Consider the following 24,162-nt stretch of genomic DNA (forward strand, 5'->3'; position numbering starts at 1 on the left):
ACCAGAGCAATTGCAACGTGATAAGTATCTGCTGGGTCAAAGTCTGTTTCCTCCGTCGACTTGCGTTTCCCCCTCAGCTTAACCCGAACCCGACCTTTACCTCCAGCGTCTCATGCGAACCTCAACCTTGACCTCCCCTTCGTCCCCAAACCTAACTATAACTCCGATCGTGGAAAGCAGCGCAGTAGTGAACGCGATTCCAAGACGTTTGTCACAAGACCGGGATTTCCAAACGCATTTGGCAAAACTTTAAAGCCGCTAAGAAGCCTCGAGTTGCCCCAATTTCACATTGCCACCAGAACATATCTTAAGCCCGTTGCTGGACTCATTCAGGGTGTTTGGCCATTTCTTTCTCGAGAACCCATTCAGAAACACCCCAACCTTCCATTTGTTTTGAATCCACACACCATGAGAAAGTTGTTATTTCAAGTGACTGAGTCTGATTTTGTGCAAGTAAACATCTGTTTCAGTCTGGCTGCTGCTCTCTGCAGCACGTGAGTGTCGGCCTGGGAAGTCACTTGGCGTGTGTGCATGCAACAGCTCATGCATCCACTCCGCTTTGCTTCGGGTTAAAAGTGAATCTGTGTGTTTGTGTGTGCGCTTGTGCAGTGCAACATACACATGCATGCTTCTCAGTGTGCAGAATGTGCGGGTGCTCTTTTTTGTACAAATGAATTTGCTGGACTGGTTTTTACTTTTTCAAAAGACTGACCGAGGGTTTGAGTCTCTGTTTTAGAGTTTGAGCTCTGTTGTGTGTTTTACTCATGGTGGGCATATGGCTGTGGTGGCAGGTGATGCAGTTTGAGACACTTTGTTATGTCCAGGCCGGAGCTGCTCAGCCTGAAGAGAAAGCTGCAGCGCCGCTCGCATGACTTCACCTCCGCTGACGCATGAGCTGCCTTTCTCTTCTCCTCCGTTCCCTCTGTCCATTTTCTCTCTCTCTCTCTATTTCTCTCCTCCTCTCTGTCTATATGTCGCTCTCTCACTCCTCTGTGTTTATTTTCGTCAGCCTCTATCTCATCTCTCTCTCTTTTGTCGCTAATTGCTTTCTTCTTCCCCTGTCCCTTTGTGTCTACACACTTTGCTTTTTCTCTTCCTTTTTCTTCTCTCTCTGTCCGTCACTTCTCGTTTCTTCCTTTATCTCCTGCCACTGTTTCTCTCTCTTTTTCCAGCATTTACTCTTATGTCCCTCGCCCGCCCTCTCACTCACAGAGCACATATCCTCACGTGCATGCATAAATAGCCTAAAGCAGGGGACAAAATGCCAGCCTCACATGCCTCACACACACACGCACGCATGCACACACACACAATCAGAAATGCATTCGGCCCAAACGACAACAATCTTCTTAAAGGTTTAGAGAATAAACAACACAGTTGCTTGTTTCATAAGGGCAGCTGTGAGTCTGACAGGGCAGGACTAAGCACTTTATACTTTAATAACACACACACACACACACACACACACACACACACACACACACACACACACACACACACACACACACACACACACACACACACACACACACACACACACACAGGTGATCAGCTGGCTTGCCACATTGCCCCACATGCATGAATTACACCAGAGCAGAGTGTTTATGTGAGAGAGCTTTCGCAATTCAAAAATCCAGGAGGTGTGATTAACATCAACTTACCCAAAAGCAAAGTGTGTGTGCGTGCGTGTGTGTGTGACATCACAAACTATTTATTTCCAGACGTATGAGCAGATAAAAGCTTAAGGTTTATTTCTCTCCCACCATATTTCCGGCCTGTTTCCCTCGCTCCTTTCCTTCAGGTCTGGATTACAGCAGCAGCACCGTGTTTGTGTATTGGACGTCTCACTTTCAGCTTCTCGAGAACAGTCTCAGTTGACATTTATAGGACAAAAAAAATCTAAATAAATCCAGTTAAATATAGAAGGCTTTTGTGCGCGCTGAGCTTCTGAACAGGGAAGATTTATAAAGCAGTCAAGTTAAAGCCGGCGAATGAAGACAAATGTGGTTTGGTCGTGGAAGTGGTTTCTAACCCGTTTTTCTGTTATCGGCCTATAACCCATTTGTCAGTATCACCTGTCAAGTTCAAATGTGTCGTCATTAACTATTTATTGTTACAATATTTTGTTCATACAACTGAACTTTCCATATTAGGTTGGTTTGGTTGAATTTGCATAAAGCTTACTATCAGTGCAGAGGCTAGATTTCATTCAGCTTTATCTGATACATTTAGCATCTATTTAAACTGTATTTTATCTTCTTTTTTTCCTCTTATCCATAGCAACTATTCCATCCTCCATTGGCCAACTCCAGTTGTATTTCATTTCTTTACTGGTTACTTGTAGCTCGTGTCCAATCATTTTATCGGACTATTTAAACAGTAAATTCATTGGGCCTATAGTTACCTTTTAACCAACACCTGTTTACTAAATGCACACTTTTCAAATCGATAAAACTGCTGAAGCAGATGTGTGAAGGTTCAGACCCTCGGAGGGCTTCACACTGTCAATACGAGCCCTGATTTATTATGCAGCTCGTCCAGGAATTCTGTGCTGCAGACCGTTCCTGGAAGTAATCTGATCAGGGATCTGCTATTGATTCATTCACTTTCAGGTGCTCCTCATTTGACCTCAGACTGGATTCACACGCACTTGTCACTCGCGCTGTAGGTTCATCTAATCTATTCTGAACCCTCAACTGTTTGATTTCCAGGAAAATTCCGTATTTTCTGCTCTTTGCTCCTCATCTTACACCTGAATACCACCACCAGGTTTAAACTCAAACCAGTTGAGTCCATTTAAAGTATCAACTTCCATACAGCTTTCACAACAATATCATTACAGTATATCAATATATCCAACAGTACACACACACAGTATGCACAGTGTGTACCCAGAAGTCACTGTAATACTTTAAATAAAAACTCAATCTACAAGAGAGTCTACACTTACAGCTCTGTGAGGTTGTACTTCCATGACTTGAGTGCTAATGTAACCATGCTACAAACGGGACAAGACGTATTAAAGGCCAATCAGCAACTGCTTCTTTTTATTATTCGCACATGTACGAATGTACAAAACAGAACTCCGTTAATAACAACAGCTTTGTGGCCAACTTACAGCAACTCTTAAGGGACATGGAACCTCAGACACAGAACAAGGCATGAAACAACAGGTCGTCTGTTACACTAACACTAACATGCTTACAACAACAGGCTAGTATGCAGATATTAGGCAGGTACAATGTCAACAGTGTTCACCAAACCAAAACTATTACACTCAAAACTATCGTATATCTATTATTTATCATGACAACAGAAGTAGAGACGAAGAAAGGAAAAGATGCAACAAACTGACTCCTATAGTGTTTTGACAATCTCAGACAAATAAAACATTATGGGAATAAAAACTGGATCAAGATGGAAAAATCTAAATCAGTCCACCTTCACAATTAGTATATAAATATTAAGTGAATGTTTGTTCATCAGTGGATAACAGTTAACCTGTTAAGGTGCTGGAAAGCTGCTGATGGGCAGCAGTTATTTCAGCTTTAGCAAAGCCATTAACACAGTAGCACAACCTATTAACCCTCGACAGGGTGTGTGAGAGTTAATGTTAGTGTTAATCTCTAAATAAGGCCTATATATCAGTTACTTAGCAGGCAGTCTGCCTGTTAAGACTAATCTAACCAAACAAGAGTTTACAGTTGAATCCTGTTTATAGACGTGTTTTGTTTCTGTACAACTACTTTATCTTTTTACTCTTTTGTCCACAAACACTTCCGACTCAGAACAGGCTCATTTTACCTGATGCAAAGGGACTGTTATGTTCTTATGTTCCCTCCAAAAGAAAACACAGGAGAATAAAACGGGGCATGTGGTCAAAAACTACAACCAAAGTCCTTGTTGTTCCCAGCGGCTAAATATTCCAAACTTATTCTACTTCTGTTAGAAAAACAAACACCAATGTTCAGTATTAAATACAGCATCTACTTCATGATGACGATAAGCGGCTTATTCCTCACACTGACTCTCTCTGGATAAGATCGTCAGTCAAAAGCCCAAAACGTGAATGTATAACGTTACAATGCCAGTAATCTGATTAACTGACGAGCAAAGCCAATTACCTTTGCCTATTCCCGGCTATTTCTAGTGCAAGAAATCCTGTTGATGACATGCTAGCACACGGGGAATACAGATGCACACGTTGGCGGTAGCAGGTGCAGTCCAGTGTATTTTTAGGTCTGAGTTTGTTTTCATTGGAATCATTGGAGGCTTTAAAGGAAATCTATACTCCTCATCATTCCTTATAAGAGCAGGAGGCAGTTTGATACTATTATAATCTAAAGAAGAACTATTTAAGAATATTTCAAGTTTAAGTCATTTCTTTGAATACATTTTAAAGAAACACAGCATCATTTATTAAAGTTTAATAAACACAGATGTCCCAGAAGAGGAGTTTCTGCGGGGATGCCACATTCACACATACAAAGCCAAGAGTATTTCTGTCCACGACACGCTATCGTCACCCCTGAGCCCTGCGGACTCGGTGAGCTTCAGACAAAGAGTTGCCTCTGTCTCCTGCCTGTCAATCCAATATGGCTGCTGGCAGTGGCTCAACTTCATTATTACCTTCCCACGGCTTAAAGCTAGCCCCACAAACTGAACAAAGACGCCGAGGGACAGGCTGAAATGAGCCCTCCCTCTGCCCTGGTGGTTGAAGCAGGGTGGCAACAGCTAAAGGGCAAAAGGAATGAGAGTAACCAGCCTGCAGGAGATAAACACGCCTCTAAAAAAAAAAGTCATCCAAATGGTTGGTTGGCGCATTGTGCCATGCAAAACCACAAACGAAGCATTTATAGTACTGGTGCAGTGCCTGTTTGAAATGGGCTGTGGCCTGTGGCGATGCTGGTTGCAGCTTTCTTTCTGGAATTGTGGAAGTGACCTGCAGTAATGAAGCCGCGTCAAGGGACCTCAATCAATCAAAATGTATTTGTATAATTTGTATATTCACAAATCCCAATTTGCCTCATAGTGCTCAACAAGGTGCGACATCCTCTGTCCTCAACCATCAGCAAGAGAGAGGAGAAACTCCCAGTAAAAACAACCTAGAAACCTCAGAGAGAGAGAGAGAGCCACATGTGAGGGATCCCTCTCCCAGCACGGACAGAAGTGCAATAGATGCCGCGAGCAGCAGAGCATGTCAACAAAAATAACAATATTTACAACATTGATGAGAAAAGACAGCATCCAACATAAATGGAGAGATGTATATAAAGTATTTGTACATAAGAAAATGTCCGACAGAGATGAAGGGAGCAGTAGAGACAGATGAAACGAGAGGCGTTGTCAGTAATGGTAGAATGTGTTCATTCAGTTTATCAATATTGAACATACGGTGACCAAATTGCATCAAATTCAACACTGCAATTCCTTGGCTCCTTGACAATACGCATGCCAAGTGTGATATGATGAACAGTTGTTGAGATATGCGAGCCACAGACAGACAGACTGAGATTTCTGGATGTAAAATGAGGAGACTGACGCTTTTCTCATGTTCGGTAAAAGTGTAGCTCGAGCCAGCTTTGGTATGAGGCTGAGCATAGAGAAAACACTGGTCTGGCTCTGCTACAAGGTGAAATCCCCCTAAAAGCCCCTCCAGGAGAAAAACATGAGACCAACCAATGGAGACACATTTTAACAGTTATGTTTTTTCTCTTCTCTTGATTTGTTTGTGACCAACTCCAACAATATATATATATACACTTTCCTTAAATTGGTCAAATCCTTTTCACTCTCCTGACTTGTCTCTCTACCTCTCTCGCTCGTGCCGACACAGACACACACACACACACACACACACACAGAAATAACGGATGTGTGTGTGTGTGTATATAGAGCAGGTGGTGAGATATGATCACAGATCCGATCACAAGATGAGATGGGGTCACACTTTAATGCCAGGTGTGAACACACACACACACTCAAAGCTGTCCACTTGTGATGGGATCACAAAAACCACATGTTAATACCAGGCGTGTACTGGGCCTTAGTGAGCGTAAGAGGTGCTGGCAGGCCACGATGTGGGATTGACTTCAGATCACACAAAGAACAGCTGGAGGGGACTGAGAACATATTAAACTCAAGAAGAAGTAGAAGAACACAAAGATGAATGAGATGAAGCCAGCCAAGTCATCTTTCATCAACTTCAACTCAGACTCTTCCTGCCTGGTCAAGATGAAGTTTATTTTCAACCACTGCTTATCCAGGGGAAAGTGGCCGAGCACAGAGGAGACGCAGTCTTTCCTTTAGTGTGTTCAGCTCACATCTAACTCCGAGCTGCAGGGCTGGTTTTCGTTTTTTCATCAAATTCGTCATTTCTTGGTGGCTTCGCCTTTTTATCAAAGGAAAACAAGAAATCCACTTCTTCCACATGGAAATCCCTCAAAATAAGAGGTTGACGTTAATGCTGGATGTGTTTCACTCACAGACAAACACACACCGGCTGCTTCAATTGTCTTATTCAGCATATTTTCTGAGGATGAGAGGATAAAAAATGCACCACTCAATATTTCTATTGAATATTTCAATATTTCTACTGAAATATGAAGTGTTATATGAAAGGTGACTGCAATATACCTCTATCAGACCAAAATCAGTGGGTATGTGCTGAATGTTTCCATTCCCATCCCAGACAATAGCCAGGTGGGTGTGACAGCATTTTTTGACCAGAGAAAAAGGGGCTACAGAGAAAGACCACGTGACATGTGCATTTCCCCTCAACTGTACAGCTCATTGTTTTGGTTTCACGACCCACATATTATACTGTTCACTCTCAGCCCTGCTCACAGCTCACATCAGCTTTTAGTGAAAAAGTGCTGATGGACGCATTAAACAGGTCAAGGGAGACATAAAACATAAGCCGCTCCGCAAATAAAATGTAGAGAAAATCGACTCAAAATGGCCACAAATGTGTACTACATGATCTACGAGAGAAAAACAGGATTCACGAATGCACACAATGATTTGTGTGAAACTTTCAAATATCCCTGCCTGCACAAATGTCCAAACAATATTTGTGACATCCTTTGTGTCTATTTACTGACTGTGCACAGATCAGCTCACACCTGCATATGGAAGTTTGAGACTCATTTGACGTTAGGGACTCCACACAGACTTTAATATCAAGCTCATTTTACTTGTTCTGCACACGTTTCTACACAGTGGGCATGGAATCCAAAAGACAAAAGGTATTCCAGCAGGAGTCCGACGAAACTGAGTTGCATTCTGGGAAATGTTGAATATTAGATATACAAACCTGTCTCTACCTTACGCACTGATTTTGAACATTCTCTGTCTTGGTGGCAATTAATGGAGTCGGACTTGGTTGTAACTCACTTCCTGACATTGTTTGGTGGATGGGAGTGTTTGTGTAGTGTGTGTTTGTGTAGTGTTGAGTTAGGGAGGGTATTGAACTTGAAGCCTCATGAAGCTGAAGAGTTCAGATTTTGGGGGCGTGGGTGTGCATTATGTCACACAAGATCTATACACTTTGTATATGTGTGCAGGGCATGGGTACATCCATTGTGTGTGTGTGTTTGAATCTTTAATGCAAAGAGCCTAATCTTTATTTAATCACAAACTATTCCGAGTGCTCCCCTGACAGAGACGAGTGGAGAGGGTTTCACAGAAGAATACAGCAAGAGGGGATGTTTGGACGGCGGTGTCGGGTTGCCAGGTCGGCTTGTCCAGAGGTGTTTTTTCGCGCCCTGTTGCCGGCTGAACTCTCTGAGTGGCAACCCGCAGCTTCCACAGTGACAGAGAGGCTTTCTGAATGCGGGCGAATCAACAGGACTGAGCAAATAGAGCACAGATTCAACATGCACTTACACAGACTTCTGTGTCGATCTCCTGCTGTTAAATAAGTGTGCACATACAATCAATCCCCAGCTGAACTGAACTATAGTTAAATCAACAACACACCGAACACTAACACACACGTGTAATCTCTGTCTCTCCTCTGAGGGTGCTCTGTTTGTTTGCGCCACACTGGTGTCGTTGTTTAGTTTTCTGTTTACTACGGGGAGGTCGGTGTTACCTCAGCAGGTTTCGTAAGAATGGGGACGAGTTTCCTGTTGCGGCGTGGCAACAGCGAGCAAAAATAAAAACAAGCACGAGTCTTAAAACACACACTCGCACGTAATATGTTCAATATTTCATCTGCCTTAAATAGAGCGAAAGGCTTTTTCTTTGGCAAGCAGTGGCAGTGTGTGTGTGTGTGCGCATGTGTGTGTTGTGTGTGTGTGTGTGTGTGGGTGTGTGTGTGTGTGGTTGTTCCAGCACAGTTCATTTAATACCTCATTTGTTTGCTAGATCACAAGCTGGCATACAGTAAACACCAGGGGGCGTACTAAAGCAAAGCAGGCAATTGTCAGGGCCCCCCAAACTGAGAGGGGCCCCCTGAGAACATCTGATCCACAGCAGAGATCATCTACGTTAAGGAGACTGTAACATCACCACAGTCGGAAACCCCCCTAACAAGGCCCTCTACCAGTAGCCTTCCTGCCAAGAGCTTCGACCCCCAGGACCCTTTTGCCTGGGGCCCCCAAAGTCCCTTCAAATGCCCTTGGTAAAGATTAAAACATTGATGACAGTAAGAAAATACGAGTTTTATAACCAAACTCTGCAATCCCCCAGCTCTCCTGGACATGTTAGCCTCTTGTAGCTCATTGTTCTGGTAGAACAGCACAAACTGTTGTATTTCATATACTATTTTTCAAACAGTGTTGTTTCAGAGAAGACAAAGACGAATGCACAGACTCGTGCCGGAGTGTCCAGTCCTCATTGAACGTCACCTGATGTCTGTCAGGACAACATGTGCTGGATTTGACTGTAGCCCGACTGAGAAGCAGCACATATGAATTATTTAAAACTAAATGCCCATCCTTATTGCAGCTTTACATATTGTGCGTGCTGGGACACTCGACAAGCACAAAATCAGTTTGGTCACAGTTTTATGAATCTGGCTGTTCTATGTTCCTGACACAAAACTTTCCCGGTGATCAGTGCTAAAAACAGAAGAAAGGGGATTTCTACGTTAACTAATATGTCATATACGTAGAGAGAAGTTATTTAAAGCTATAACTTGGGGGGGAAATGCTGATATTTTTTTCATATTTCAGCTGCTGGAACAACTGCATCTCTAAATGCTTCAGTGTTCTCTTCAGCTTGTAGCTAAGGTGCTGATCACAGTGTGATAGAATGGGTATGGGCTTTCCTGGTGGGAAACAGAATGGCTTTTACTTTCTCCTCTGAAAAGCTCGTCCTTGTGTCCATGCACCGTGCCCGTTACGCACGTGTCTGCTGTGTGTGCCTCAGTGTATATATATATATGTGTGTGAGCGTGTGTATGTATGTGTGTGTGAGGGAGGGGATGCAGTCGTCTTCACACAGGATCACGGGATCCTCTCCCTCTCTGCAGAAATCCTCCCATCTGTCGCTCCTAATCAGCACAGAGCAGCTTGCATGTTCACAGGGTTTTATACTGGGATGACATCTCTCTCTCTCTCTCTAACACACACACACACACACTCGCTGACTCACAGATTACACTAATACTGACACAGCAAGGCCCTTCCCTTTCCATTACTCATTCAAACATATTAGCAGACCTAACTCCGTGCTGTAATTTTATTTATCCGATAATTTTTTAAAGCAACATTTATTTTAAAATGACCATTTTAAAGCTGCACTCATGATTTTTATATTTATAAAAATTTAATAAATCACTTTGTAGAATATGCAAAGTGTCTCTCGTAGTGACATTATCACACAACTCCCACTCCCATGTTTTGGGAATTTTGACATTGTGTTGGTTTGCATCTTACTTAACAATGAGTCAGTCAAGTGAAAACCAGAAATCCCAGCAGCTGACTGAGAAATCGCTGAGTCATCAGTATTAAAAAAATAACCCTGTCAAACCCCTGCAGATATTATAGGATCCTTTTTTTGCGATAGTGCAGAAATATACCTCACCAACAGTATATTTGGGTAAACATGGGACGTTTGGTGCAGTTAGCGATGCTGAGGGTTTGTGTACGTGAGATTTTCTTGAGAGCCTCAAACATCCTCGCAGCTCGACAACAGCAGCTGCTGCATCACGAGACCTCTCGGAGGAAATGGCTCATTGTAGCATAAGGAGGATAAAAATAGGGCTTTCTGTCTCTGCCTCTCTTTGAAGGCGATCCAGTGTTACTTATAATCTCAGAACAGACGCTCCATGCTGAGTGTGGGTCTGAGAAGACAGCGGAAGAGAAGAAAGAAAGAGAGGGACGAGCGGGATGGAGAAGTAGACAGAGACAAAGGAGAAGGGGTTAGACAGAGGTAATGGGCGAGTTTAAATCCTCTACATTGTTTGCAATGAGACGTCACAGCCAGATATTCAGAGTCTGACAGCTGTAAATCTCAGAATCAAAGAGGTTTTATCCACCGACCATTGACAATGATGCACAGAGACGTCTTTTATAGAAAAGCCAAATTTAACTCAGGCAGCTTTTTATCGATGGAAAGTCCTTTTTGCTGTTTCTGTAAATGTCGATGAATAAATGAGCAACATATCTTCCACTAGGCCGTTCCAGATGGTAACTTCATCTTAACTTCACTTTCAAAGTTTACTCGTTTTTCTTTACTAAAGTTTTTATATTATGAGAATCAAAAACAATTCCTCTACACAAATAAATGTGTGACCCCTAACCCTAACCCGCCCTGGTTTAGGGGGATCGAACATGTGGAAGCTCTTGGAAGAGGAGGGGGCATCGACAACTTCCTTTTGAGAAAAGAAATTCTATATTTTAACCCTTTCCAACTTTTCAATTATAAACACCTACACAAAAGGGTTTAAGGTCAAATTCTTTTCTTTGTGACAATAATATACATTTAGTATTTCTTACGATTTTTTTGGCAGATGCTTTTTTCACAAGTGACGTACAGGGGAGGACAAGTTTGGGTTCAGTGTCACGGGCACATGAAAATGAGCCGCAGGAGGTCTAACCACCCATCCCTGTGATCAGGGGACAACCCGCTCCACCACCTGGTACACAGCTGCTCAACTGAACTCAGAAATCCCAACTGCAGAGTTCAAATTGACAGCATGATTATTATGCACATTTTGACCACAATGAATAACTTAAATGGAATCTAAATGTTACAGCTACATGGGTCTATATTTATAGGCCATTCCAAAAGATGTATACTTCGGGGCTTCAGCTAAATTAATTCTACAACACAGAGACATCAGGTGTTGCACAAATATCATTCAAATATAACTGGGGGATAAAGGACTGTGTACGAGATCCCCAGTTTCTCCTCAGTGATGTCTTCAGCTCTGTGTCGATCTGAGAGGTCACCATTTTGTTGTTTCTCCTCAGGTCTGTCCTGTATCCCCGTCATGCCTCCGCGTCGGGGCTCCTTCTACGTGGAAAGTGGCACAGGCGTGTCTGTCGGCAGCGTGCTGGCCTTCTGGTGCAGAGAGGGATACCAGCTGGTCGGCAGCGACAAGATCTACTGCAACGTCAGGAATGGAAAACCCCAGTGGAGCAACTACCTGCCTGTCTGCGAAGGTATAAGCAGGGTCACGCAAAGTGGGACTTAATAATACGAAAGCCTTTTTTTGAAAGTTGCCGTTTTCTCCTGTATTCAGTACGAAGGGTTACTCCACTGCTATGTCTGTACTTCTCATTTCTCACATCTGGTTATGCATGAAGTCAGGTTGCAGGTCTCTTGTAAAGACCTTGTTGTGCTCGGAGAACATTTGTAACATTTCCTCTCGACATGCAAACATGTCGTGTGAAATCAGCATCAAGCTGCATGCGGAGAATCAAAGCTGAAAAATGCCCGAGAACGTTAGAAAACTACAAGAGGCGCTAGAAACATCACTTGTAGGTGTTGGAAATGTGACGTCAGATCATCTGACAAAGACAAAGACATGCAGCCAGAAAGGAAAAGGATAATGTGATGTTATGTGGCTGTGGCTGAGGGGTAGAGCGGTCGTCCTCCAACCAGAAGGTCGGCGGCTCGATCCCAGTCCTCCCCATCTGCATGCCGAAGTGTCCTTGGGCAAGATACTGAACCCCGAATGGCCCCTCATAGAACAAAGTGCTGCCCATAGATGCACTGTATGAATGTGTGTGTGAATGGGTTTGATGGCAGATCTGTATTGTAAAGAGTGGTCATCAAGACTAGAAAAGCTCCATATAAATACAGACCATTAACCATTAACTGTTAACGAATGTGTTATAATATATATCATTATATAACAGTCATTTTCCTGGGATCTGTTGCAGGATACATTGACACACAGTCTTTTTTTCCCACTCATCAGCGATCCCCAGGCCAGAGGACCGAGGTCTGAGAGTGGCCGTGTTGGCGTCAGTGGTGAGCGGCATCGTCATCCTCGCCATGTCCCTGTCCTTCCTCATCTGCTGTCTGCAAGAGCGCTCGGGCCGGGACCGAGCCAAGAAGGAGGGCCGGAGCAGGTAGGGGGTGGAGAGAGAAGCTGAAAGACGTCCCCTCGATAGAACCCCTGCAGCTGAACGTCTCCGTCACACCCAGGCTTTGTTCTCAGACTGATAAAAGGTCTCCCCCTCCACAGGCGCAGGGAGAAGAACTCATCCCGCCGCAGCGAGTGTTGGCTGGAGAGGGAGGAGGGTGAGTGGGAGGCCTTCCCTCCTCCCAAGATCTTCCACCTGTCGCAGAGGATGAACCCCCGCCTGGCTCCAGACAGCCCCCTCTACCTCACCGGAGGCCTCGGTGGATACGAGAACAGAGGATACCAGAGGTAGCACATCAGCACTCACATCTGGAGGAAACCAATTTGGAGCCAAGTCACTTGTCTCGCTTTAGAACATTTTCAGACATTAGGAAAATGTCCAGAGAATTGGGTCCAGACATGCTCTGGAGTTTGTCTTTCACATGTCACATCAGACGCACAACAACAGGAAAAGGTCTGGAACATTCAGGCGAGGGGGGGGGGCGTCTGGGTAAAGCGTGCAGGACATGATGTTTTATATTCTGCTGCAGAGACCACGTGTTTTTCTTTCACCAGCCCTTATCGCCAACAGCTCTCAAATCTCTGTGTCTTTCCAAGTTGACATCTTTGTCCATGTGTTTGATTAACATTTGCTAAAACACCCCTTTGTGCAGTTGTCTATGGAAATTAGCCTTTCCCAAAAATCTGTCTAGACAGTATTCTTCCATTATCTTTACCGTTTATCATTTGGGGGTCCCGGGGGGCTTGAGCCAATCCCAGCTGACGTTGGGTGAGAGGTGGGCTGCACCCTGGACAGGTCACCAGTCCATCACAGAGCTGACATAGAGACAAACAAGCATTCACACTCACAATCACTCCTATAGCCCCCAAGGCAAACACAAGGATAACATGCAGGCCCACACAGAAAGTCCCTGGTCGGTTGTCAAGTTCGTAACCTGCTAAGCACTGGAACACCACGCTGCCTTATCTACAGTATTTTCCAGATGTTTGTCTTTGGTAAGCTGACTGCACATGGGGCTCAGATAAAGAACGAAAGGCAGGAGGTAGTGAAAGATGGACAAAGACATCGGTGGTCTTTGCATGCCTTTTCAAGCCTTAAAAAAAGACCGGAGACAGGAGGTGTCTGCGACGCTTTCCTCCCGTGTGTTCCTTCAACATCATCCACAGAAAAGGAACAGAGCTCTGTATATATGGCGGCTACCGCTCATGGTAGCGTGTTGGGGTTTGGGTAGATAGGCTGGTGCAGGGTGGGGGTGGTCGGGCAGATGTTGGGGTTCAGTGGGTGCGGTGGTATTACTTAATGCTGATTCCAGAGGCTTAGGTCACATTCAGACAAAGGTGTGGCCAAAGTTTATCCAGATCCAAACTCGAGTCATCACGTTTTTCTAATGTCAGTTATTTAAATTTCAGTTGATGCTGAAATGTCTTGCCTCTCTCTCTTTCAGGAGCCAGGAGAGTTTGCTGAAGGCCTCCCTGCCCGGACTCTACCGCTCCGAGTCCCAGCTGTACCCGCACGTGGTCCTGCAGAGGGTCCCCACTCCGACGGCGCCCTCCGCCCCGTTGGCGCCGTCCGCCCCTCTCTACCTCCACCTCGCCGCCGCCTCCTCCTCCGCCGCCTCCTCACCGGCCCACACAGGCCCGGGCAGCCAGCCTCACATGATGGCGCAGTACCCGACCCCGACGTACCCACCGAACCCCAACACAGCTGTGCCCCCCTACCCCCACCCAGCACCGGCGCCCATCTACCCCCACCCCAACCCGGTACCACAGCGGCGGTGGCAGTAGCCGCCACATTGACATAGCCCTGTGACATTCCTGTGCACAGCGCGGAAGGAAAACACAGGAAGAGAGCATCGCAGGCATGTTCTGGAGGCACATGAAGTCTTTCCATCTTCCTCCATCCCCGTTCTCTCACTCTGAAGGCTGCAAATGCAACTTTCCAAAGCAGACATGGCGGGAAAGTGCAGACATGGACACGCAGCCAGTCGTAGAAAGCCTCTCTGTTTTGCCGCATGCTTGCAGTTTGGACTGGATCACAAGCAACTGAACACTGAAGGTTTTTCTTTGTCCTTAATTCTTTCTGAACTACTACGGCTGCTGCACCCTGCAAGAGGAGCTCTTCCAAAGAAGTCCCGCTTTCTTCCAGCCGTCAGAGATGACTGCTTCATGTAGCCTGTTGACAAAAGGGACATGACTAGTTGTACTAATTTAGTTTAACCTTTTGACGCTCAAGAGAAAATAACCCACAGAGGAGGAGGACTTCAAATCGATGGCCGCCACTGTTTGGGCAGCTCTCGGACATGTTGACTTTTGAAATAGTTTATATTTATTGTGTGATTGGATCCCTATCACCCTACCTGAGGTATTTAATGCCGACCTCAATAAAACAACTTAAATATCTATATAACATATTTTGATTTAAAGATAGAGACTTTGAACAGAGCATGTGTGATGTAATAAAAAGGTTCTGGGTCACTTTTCTGATCAGTTGTACTAGATTGACGATCTGGATTTCTGGGCAGCACTGTGAAATGGGAAATGTGAAATGCCTCCGTTGGCTGCTATGAGCTTAACTCATTCTGTCACATTATTATTTATAACAAAAACACGTCTCATGGTCGGCAGTTACAATATAATATAGATTTTGGCATAGTCTCAAATGGGTTTAGGAACATGATGAAAATATAAGACTCAAATTCTGACTTGAAATCAACACCGGGCTGAATGATACCTGCAAATGATTGTCACACATTGAATCAGTTATGTCTGGTTTGAGCCCAGGATATATTCAGATAATGTCAGATATTTTTTCCACAGAAAGTAACGGATTTTCAATTTACTTAGAACATTTTGAAAATGTAGATTTGTCGGACGCTGTGGGACGAAAGCTTTGTGCAGATAAAAGCACTGATATGTTAAGTTTGAGCAGGAGGAACCTTGAGAGACATGTCGACCTATAAAATAACCTGAAATCTAAACTTCAGATTTTCGTCTTAATTTAACTTTTTTTTTAATCTAAATCTTGAGCATTTAAAACTGTGTGAGGCCCCTTTACTGTTGCTTTAGTTTACACTGGGGCTTTTTATATTTAACAGAAGGACTCGAGTAGAGACACTAACAAATCAGCACTTTATACTATATATGTATTTTTTCGAAGGGGGCGGTGTTTGAACGTCTTGGAATGGACAGTCCTAGATAATTCTTGTACTGTTTGTTGTATAATAACGAGACTGCCATAAAAAGCTCAATAAAGAGATTATAGTTTAGTTCAACAGTTCACGCTTCGTGTTGTGCTTCCAGTGCGTGCTGCCTCCGACGGAAGAGAGAGAATAAAAGATGAAGGAAGAGAAAAAGCAGAGGAAGGAAGGAAGGAGGGATGGGGAAAATGTACCAGAGGCTCGACCTAATTCATCATTGTGTCCCGGCTGTTGAAAATGAGGAGACAGCTTCATTTGCCTGCAGAGCGACACTGACGCGTGACGAAGACGGAGTGGTTCGTCTGCGGACGCCGGGTTTGAGTGACGGGGCAGAGATTTAGATGGTGATGGAGGCCGTGCAGATCTCAGAGGCTGTCATGCTACATGTGTAGGCTGGAGGATTGGTGTGCTACAGGGTTGTTTGTGTGAATGATGCAGGCTTTAGGTTACTGGGAAGAAGAAGAAGAAAATGACAAAAAGGATCTGATCATATTTTGTATTAACTATTGTACAGCAACAGTAAATACATATAGAATGAAGGAATGAATGGATGGAAGGAAGGAAGGATTGGTGGATAAATGGAAGGAAGGATGGAAGGACAGTAGAAAGAAAGAAAGAAAGAAAGAAAGAAAGAAAGAAAGAAAGAAAGAAAGAAAGAAGCAAGCAAATAAGCAAGGAAAGAAAGTAAGAAGCCAAGAAAGGGATAAAAAAGCAAGGAAAGAAGCAAAGAAAGGAAGCAAACAAAGAAAGGAAGAAAAGGTGGAAGGAGATAAGACAGAGAGAAAGAAAGAAATAAATAATAATAGCTTGAATTTATATAGCGGCTTTCAAGAGACCCAAGGACGCTTTACATATGTCCGTGGGGACAAAAGAGAAAAGAAAAGAAAGTCATTTGCACAAAACAGGATAGAAATAAACAGCACCAATGGAGGACAAAGGCCTTAGTGAACAGGTGGCGTTTGAGGAGTTGAGGAGAGGCAAGGAAAAAACGCAAGGAAAGAAAAAAAGGAGCAAGGAAAGAAAGTTGTGGTAGTAAAATCAGGCAGTAAACAGAATGCGTGCAATGGAAATCACCTGAGATAAACATGCACAACATACTTTCCGTACAACATACTTCTTTGCATGAAGTGGTGGAAAATCACCACTCGACACCTGCTCATTTGTTTCTGCGTCGGCTCTGAGGGAACAAGCTGGAGTAGCAGAGAGTGGAACACTGGGATGAGTAAAGGCTGTGGGAGTGGATAGGAGGACGTACAAACAGGTACTGGGGAGTTTTCTTTTATCTTATATGAATAGAATACAGGTTATCTAAAGTGAGGCAACGCTGGAATTTTGCAACTCTATAACTACCTTTTCATTTATTCATGTGTTTTGGTTGCATTACAAAGTGTTTAATGAATAATTTAAAAGGGTGAATGACAAAAATCTCCTTCCTGTGGCGCGGGGAATGTGTCCAGATTTCAGAATATTGAGGAGCCTCTGCCCACGTTCTGGGTTTTGGCACTTTTCCAATGTGACGTACTTTTGAGAAGCTGTGACCCCGTTTTGTTGAATCAGCAGGGATTCTCCACGGTGTTGACTCAGCGCGCACGAAGCCACCTCCAAAAATAACTTAGTGCAAAACAGAAGGAAATAGAAACAAGAATCTGAGTAGGTTCTCAGGACATTTCCACCTGCGTATTTAGATACAGTTGCAGTGGTCATAAGTAATATATCTATGATTTAAAGGAGGATGAAGTCAAGTGTTGATAATCCCTCTCTTTGACTTGGCAGGTTTTGTCTAAGACTGACATTGTATCGAAGATTTGAAGCATCGCCTCCTGAGCTCCTCAGCGACATGATCGCGTCGTGGTCCAAATCTAAAGCCGACGATCGGTCCTGTGACTCACAGGGCTGGGATAACATCTGGTATGTCCTCGATATGGTCCTCGTGATCACAGGGGTGGTGGCGAACGCCGCCCTGCTCTGGCTGTTTCTGATGGAGAGGAAATCCCTGTCTGCCTCGAAGGTACAGTGGTGCCATGTATCCGGCTCGGATATTGTTATTTGATTTTATGGAACAGGTAGTTTCTGCTGGGATCCATCGGAGTTGGAGCTCAGGTCAAATGCATATCGAGCAGAACAGGTAGCGCCCGCATTTAGAATGGCTCTGGTTCAGGAAGTAAATTTCCCATTCATTTTCTAGTTTTAAAAGAGTGTCTTCACATTACAAAAGTTAGGACTGTGCACATAATTCTTTTAAGAGTGAAGAAACTTTTAAACTATAAAATACTATAAAAATAAAAGATTTTGAGTTGATATCTTACGGACTTGTGGTGAGTCTACCTTGGATGGTTAAATTATTATGGCTTGTAATCTAAATCACTATTCTTAAATGAATTGGATTTTCACTTCTTGGAACCACACTGTTAATTGAGTGTTAAGAAAACTCCAATCTTGACCTAACAGAATTTTTTAAAACAAAATTTGAAGTCAATCCTAACTCAATCTTAACTTTTCATGATTCAGTAACGGAAAATTGGATTATAGTCCAATGAGTTGATCTGGGCTTGTGTGTCCCTTTGAATGTGAAGCTAATACAGCTAATATAGAACAATATTGCGTGCTGTTCTGCGAGCACTGAAAACAAACTAAAAGCAAAACATGTAACAAAGAATTCACCTCTGAAACCTAGAACCTTTGTCTTTCAGGTTCTGGGTTTGAACCTTGTTGTGATGGATCTCATCTTCCTGTGCACGGTGCCTGTGAGCTTCATAAATAGACAGATGGATCCATCGGTCATACGAAACCAGTCAGGTAAGGATATTGGTTGGAGGTTGGCCACCAAACGTTTCCAATTCCTATGTCACTATAACCGCAAGGACCTTGTTAGACCCACAAGGGTAAATCCTCTTGTTGGCACCGACTTTTGATCGAATGGAGACCCTGAGAGTTTTTAAGCTGTGTTGCACAGTCAGCACACGTACGACCCTGCACTGCCCGAATATAAATTATAAGTGTAGAGATAGCCAGGCCACAACAGCCATGGGCCACTATGCAAGCTAATTGTAGTTTGGTGTGAGCCAGGTAGAATGACACAGTTAGCTTAGCTTTGCCAGATAACCCATGCTGTCTTAAAATTATCGTATTATGAGGATAATTATCAACAAATAGCCAAAGCTTATATCAATTGTATATTATAATATATAATATTTGGCACATCCGACAAATTTTGCCACATGGCAAAATATGCTGACGTTGGTAAACTTGGGTTTACCTCAGAGAGAAAGTTCAAGCTACAGCTCTAAATCCTCCGTGATTGGCTGTAAAGATGTCAGGTGAGAAGAGATGCGTAAAAAAACAGACGTGTGTTCCATTTTCACGTTCATCATCGCAACATGTTATGACGAAGGAGCCATATTTTCCGACTCTTATTACTATAACTCCTAATACTGTCATTAACTGATGAAATTGTCGTACATTATGGGAATTGTGATATTGATCATACAGAGGGCAAAAATATCGTACGAATGCAATCATCATTGTACCTTTAATGAGGGGTCTCCTACAGCAGTATCTCTGTATAAAGGGGGTTTTCTTTTGGTTTCGAAGTTTAATTTGTCAGCCAATACTTAATTGAATTATTTAATTAAAATTCCACTGCAAAGCAAAACCCCTGTAACTGTTTATCCACCACACTTCTCAGTCTCTGTCAGTCTCAACCGATTGGAAAAGGCGACAAATGTCTGCAGCATGTTCAACCTGATGGGCTGCCCCCTGCTGCTGACCTGCATGTGTGTGGAGCGCTACCTGGCAGTGATGAGGCCGGTGCTGTACCTGCGAGTGAGGAGGTGGGAGTACCGGGTGGCCGTCAGTGCTGCGGTGTGGGCGATCACCCTGGTCTTCGTTGTGGCTACAAGTAAGAGCCGCGTTCAGCGTAGGAACTCTGTGGCTGAACTTCCTGTTTGGAAATAATGAATTAAAGTTCAACAGGTACAGAGGCAAGGCACAAAATGGCTGACTGCGTGACAAAACGTCCCCATGGGGATTAAGTATTTGTGATTCTGAGAAACAGAGTACAAAATAAAAATAAAACCTTTGTAAAAGAATATGTGCATTATTGTACAATATATAAAAAGAAGCTGAATAAGAATAATTAAAAGTACAGTATATACAATAATACAGTATATATAACTGAGGACAACACAGATTACTCTTCATCTTACATACAGATATTAATAATGTAATCTATTTACACTAAGGACATTTCCAACTGAATTGTAAATAAGTACATTCTTTACTTTCATGTGTGTAGGTAAGCAGCAGCTTAAATTAATTTATCATTTTGTTGGACTTTCCCAGTTTGTGTGCCCGATGAAGCCATCATTTTGGCCCCTGTCTCCATCATCATCTCCTGCCTCTTCATCTTAATGCTCCTCTGCCTCGGCAGTGTGATCTGGTCGCTGCGGCGGCAAAGCCCCGCCCTCAGCACGCATGGAAAACAACGCTGCACCGAGTCGACGCTAAAGAAACAGGCGGCGCGTAACGTGTTGATCGTGGTGGTGCCGGCGGTGATGTCATACCTCCCAGTCCTGATGATGTCTCCCCTGGTCTTGCTCATAAACTACAACGATTACAGTTTTGATAAGGGACTGTGTAATGTCTTTGAGTTATCTTTTCTATTCCCCAGGCTCGGTGTGTTCATAGGCCCTCTGTTCTACTTCTCCAAGGCAAGACAAATGTGCTGCCTGAAGGGAACACGAAACAAACGTAATGAACCAGACACCTAGGCTGTGTCTCAATCCGGGGGCCGCATTCTTCAGAGTTCTGCATATCAAGATCGATTGCGTCAACTGCAGCGCGACTAGACAATTTGAACTTGTCCCAATTTGTCCTCCAAATGCAGCTCCACCAGATGGATCCTTCCCGGGCCAACATATCCCATGATTCATAGTGCTGCAAGCGAGGCGAAAAAACATCAGTATAATTCCTTTTTAAATGTGAACGCTCAAACGAACAGCAACTTTTCAATGTTTGGAATCAACTGAAGAACTTTTTCGTCTGTAGCTCTGTTGCTAGGCGACGGCTGTTGGGGCTGGACAAGCTGGTGATGCAATAAGGAGACTGGACCGTCTCATTTGGGTTCAGCTGACGTAGTCTACGCTGCAGATGAAGGATGCAGCCGAGATCAGGGTGCTCTGAAGGACGCGTTCCCCAAATTGAGACACAGCTACGTAGTGCTAATATTAGAAATCTGACATCAGCACCACTGTCTGTAAACATGACGATAGAACTTCATGGATTTATCCCTTTGTAACTTGTTTTATTGTAAACAATCATTAAAGAATTAGAATTTGGTGTTTCTGTGCATTTGCACTCAAAGCAACACAATTGTTAATACTATTGCTTTTGACCTTTAGGAGAAGAGTAAATTAGAATGAACCAATTTATTCCTAGAAATTATTCAATGTTTTTTAATACAAAATATATTAAGCGTAGAGCCTTTGAATTCTGAGGAAAATTGCATAATATCGTCAGCATATCGTCAAATATCACTAACGATACTGAATGAATGAGCCATAGTGCTGATATTAGAATTCTGATATCAGCACCACTCTCCATAAACCAGAAAAACTTTGTCAGTAGCTTACATTGTACATGATCATCTTTCAAATCAGTGTTACTATGTGTTCACATTCAAAGCTGCTGGATCACTGTGATACTAATTTGCTGTTGACTAGAAATTAAGTTTTTAGTAGTAAAATATGGATAATCCTCGACTTTGTCTTTTTAGTTAGATTTCCTCAGTTTTCGCTGCCTTACCACAGTTTTTCAATAAGTCTTCCAATAAGTAAGTCTTTAACATTTAACATTAAAGGATTTATGTTAATGTAAAAGGTAATATAACTTAATTGAAAACTATATTTATTTTCCAGAAGTGCGAGTGGAAGCAGCACATTTGTGTTAAATGTCTTGTGTCAAACTTCATGTCTACACATGTGACGCTTTCCAAAATCATTTCACTCTTTTAAATTTGGATTAATATATTTATTACCAGAAAATAGACAGATATTACCCCCTTGTTGAAATAATATAATGCTTGACATGAGTTAATTTGTCATCTCAGTGGAAAGGTAACGTTGTGGGTCATCCTGCAAGATAACATCATGCTTAAAAAGTTTGTGTGTTCTATTGTCAATCTTGTTTTGATGCCTTCATGTTATATGAGATTGTATTATTATATTAAAAACCATAAGGATAACGTATCTTCGTATTTATTTCAGGATGTAATCTACAAGTGATACCAATATGGATGCATAACCATATTTCTTCAAAATAAGTTAATTTTTGTATGTAATAATAACAAAGTCAGTGATTATGTGGAGAGTCCTGCCTCTAATACAAATAATGAAATATTACTACGATAACAAAATTACAATTGTGACAAAGACAACAGAACTCAGACCATTATTAAAAAAACGTTTTACTTTCAAAAACTTCAACCTCCCTTCCATGTTACAGCAGATACATCAACAACAGTTTGCACATACACATATCAGACGTTTTGTCTCTTAGCAGGGCAGCTTCAAAATGCTTTAGTGTCCATTTCGTATGGCACCGGTGGCGACTGCAAATATTGTCCAGTACCCACTGTTTTGCTTTTCAAGACAAAGAGCGGCCCTTTCACAATCCAGCCTCCAAACAGCATGTGTGTTCAAGGCAACACAAATCACATTATGCTTTCAAGACTAGAGGAACCAGTGATAAAACCAGAGTTTACATATGAAGGCCAGTCACCGGGTTTAGAATCCACCATCACACACTCTGACACTGTCGATGTCAGTGTAGTGAACAGTTCAGGGGTCACGTTGGGGTCAAATTACTTCTTTTTTTGGTAAAGTCCCTTTCCTCAGCTTGTCAGACCCAGACCACCGGCACTGTTACCCAAGTGATTTTGAAATAAGGTCATAAGGAAATAAATAGCTGTGTGGAATAATCATTGCCGTCTGAGGCTGTACCCTTCAATCAGACCCTCAACCTGCCTTGTGGCTGCAGTGCTGGTGGGAGAACTGATTTCTCAGCTCTGCTTCTCCACCCATTAGACCCAGAATAGAAAAAGTGTGATGCTTCAAGGTGAGAAGCTTGCGTGGCAATGGGATATTCAACACTAGATACACAGCGACATAACTGCCTCCCCAGCGACATATATACAATGGCTTTTTTTTTCTTCTGTGCAGTAGAAGGCAAATACTTTTGAGAGCAACAGGGTGGGGAAGGAGCGAGGATATGACACTAAAGTCTGTCTTGTAAAATACTGGCTTGTCCATTGTTAACACTGGAACACATACTCGCATGCACGGTGCGCCCCCCCTTTCCCACGAGTTCAGGGTACAGTAGATGTCCTTCACAGAACCGTCTAGAGTACAGCAAGTGTGTGATATGCGAGCACAGCATAGGCATCGTAGGGCTCGGTCCTTTAGTGCACATACGATATTTAAAAACAGACGAACTTTACAGAGAAATGCTCCATTTCTACCCACCGCTTAGTTTTCTCTGTGGATACTTGTATTTTAAACTTTTGACAGACATTGCTTTCGCCGAGCAGCCGCTTCTCACATTCCTCTGTTAAAAAAAAATGGGAAGGTTTCTTGTTTTGCTAAAGATCGGCCCTTGTGGAGCCAAAATTGTAAACCAAGTTAATATTCAAGTATGTATTCTATTACAAAACAGAAACAGTCCCATCACAAAGCGACTCCCTGAACCAGGTTCCCTTGGTCGGTTTTGATGGTCTTTGTACCAAGGTTGGGGGACGTAGGGAGCTAAGGGGGCTGCACTGCCCCCTACTGGCAGGGGATGCAACTGCAAGGCAAAAATAAACTACTTAAGAAAAGCTCATTTCATTTTTCTAGAGTAACATTTTAAGTGTAGCATAGAAGCATTTACATAATACTTGTTTTTGAGTACATTTGGTGTATTGTCTGTGTAGCCTACCTGATGCACAGGGGTAGAACGTGACATAGATAATCATATGTGCGGCTTCTGATGAGGAACACACCAGAAATCTGTGTCCACAGCTGAATGTGGAACTGTGCAGCTTCGACACGCGGCACGTTTGTGTTTAGGTTTGATAAAACCGGTTCTAAAACTAATGTTAAAGTACATTTTATCTATCTATCTAACATGTTGTTGGTCACTTAAAGCTAGGGTTGGTCATCCTGGAAAGGCTATAGAGCAGGCTACACTTTGAAAAAATGCAACAGACACATCCCAGCTACGGCCCCAAAACACATGAACCTGCACTGACAACTCATAGAAGCCGACTTTTCCGTGACACCTGCCTATCGTCTGTGCTTCAGCAGTGTATATCTCTCTGGCCTGTGAAGACCGGCCGGCAGATCCGCACGCTGACGTATTACAGCCTGGAAAGGGCCACGGACACTG

General features: G+C 43.2%; 1 protein-coding gene across 2 annotated transcripts in view; it reads left to right on the top strand.

Moving 5' to 3' along the window:
• zgc:162331 (uncharacterized protein LOC793007 homolog) overlaps positions 1–15,818 on the top strand; it is a 30,686-nt gene extending 14,868 nt beyond the window's left edge. For both annotated transcript variants that reach the window (XM_035147677.2, XM_035147678.2), the window contains 4 exons: positions 11,424–11,615; positions 12,377–12,530; positions 12,647–12,832; positions 13,990–15,818. In XM_035147677.2, the coding sequence (XP_035003568.2) occupies positions 11,424–11,615; positions 12,377–12,530; positions 12,647–12,832; positions 13,990–14,329 (872 nt within the window). In that variant the 3' untranslated portion in view covers positions 14,330–15,818. The remainder of the gene's footprint in view (positions 1–11,423; positions 11,616–12,376; positions 12,531–12,646; positions 12,833–13,989) is intronic.
• The last annotated feature ends 8,344 nt before the right edge of the window (positions 15,819–24,162 follow it).

The sequence above is a fragment of the Hippoglossus stenolepis genome, chromosome 22, assembly GCF_022539355.2.
Source record: "Hippoglossus stenolepis isolate QCI-W04-F060 chromosome 22, HSTE1.2, whole genome shotgun sequence".
NCBI lineage: Eukaryota > Metazoa > Chordata > Actinopteri > Pleuronectiformes > Pleuronectidae > Hippoglossus > Hippoglossus stenolepis.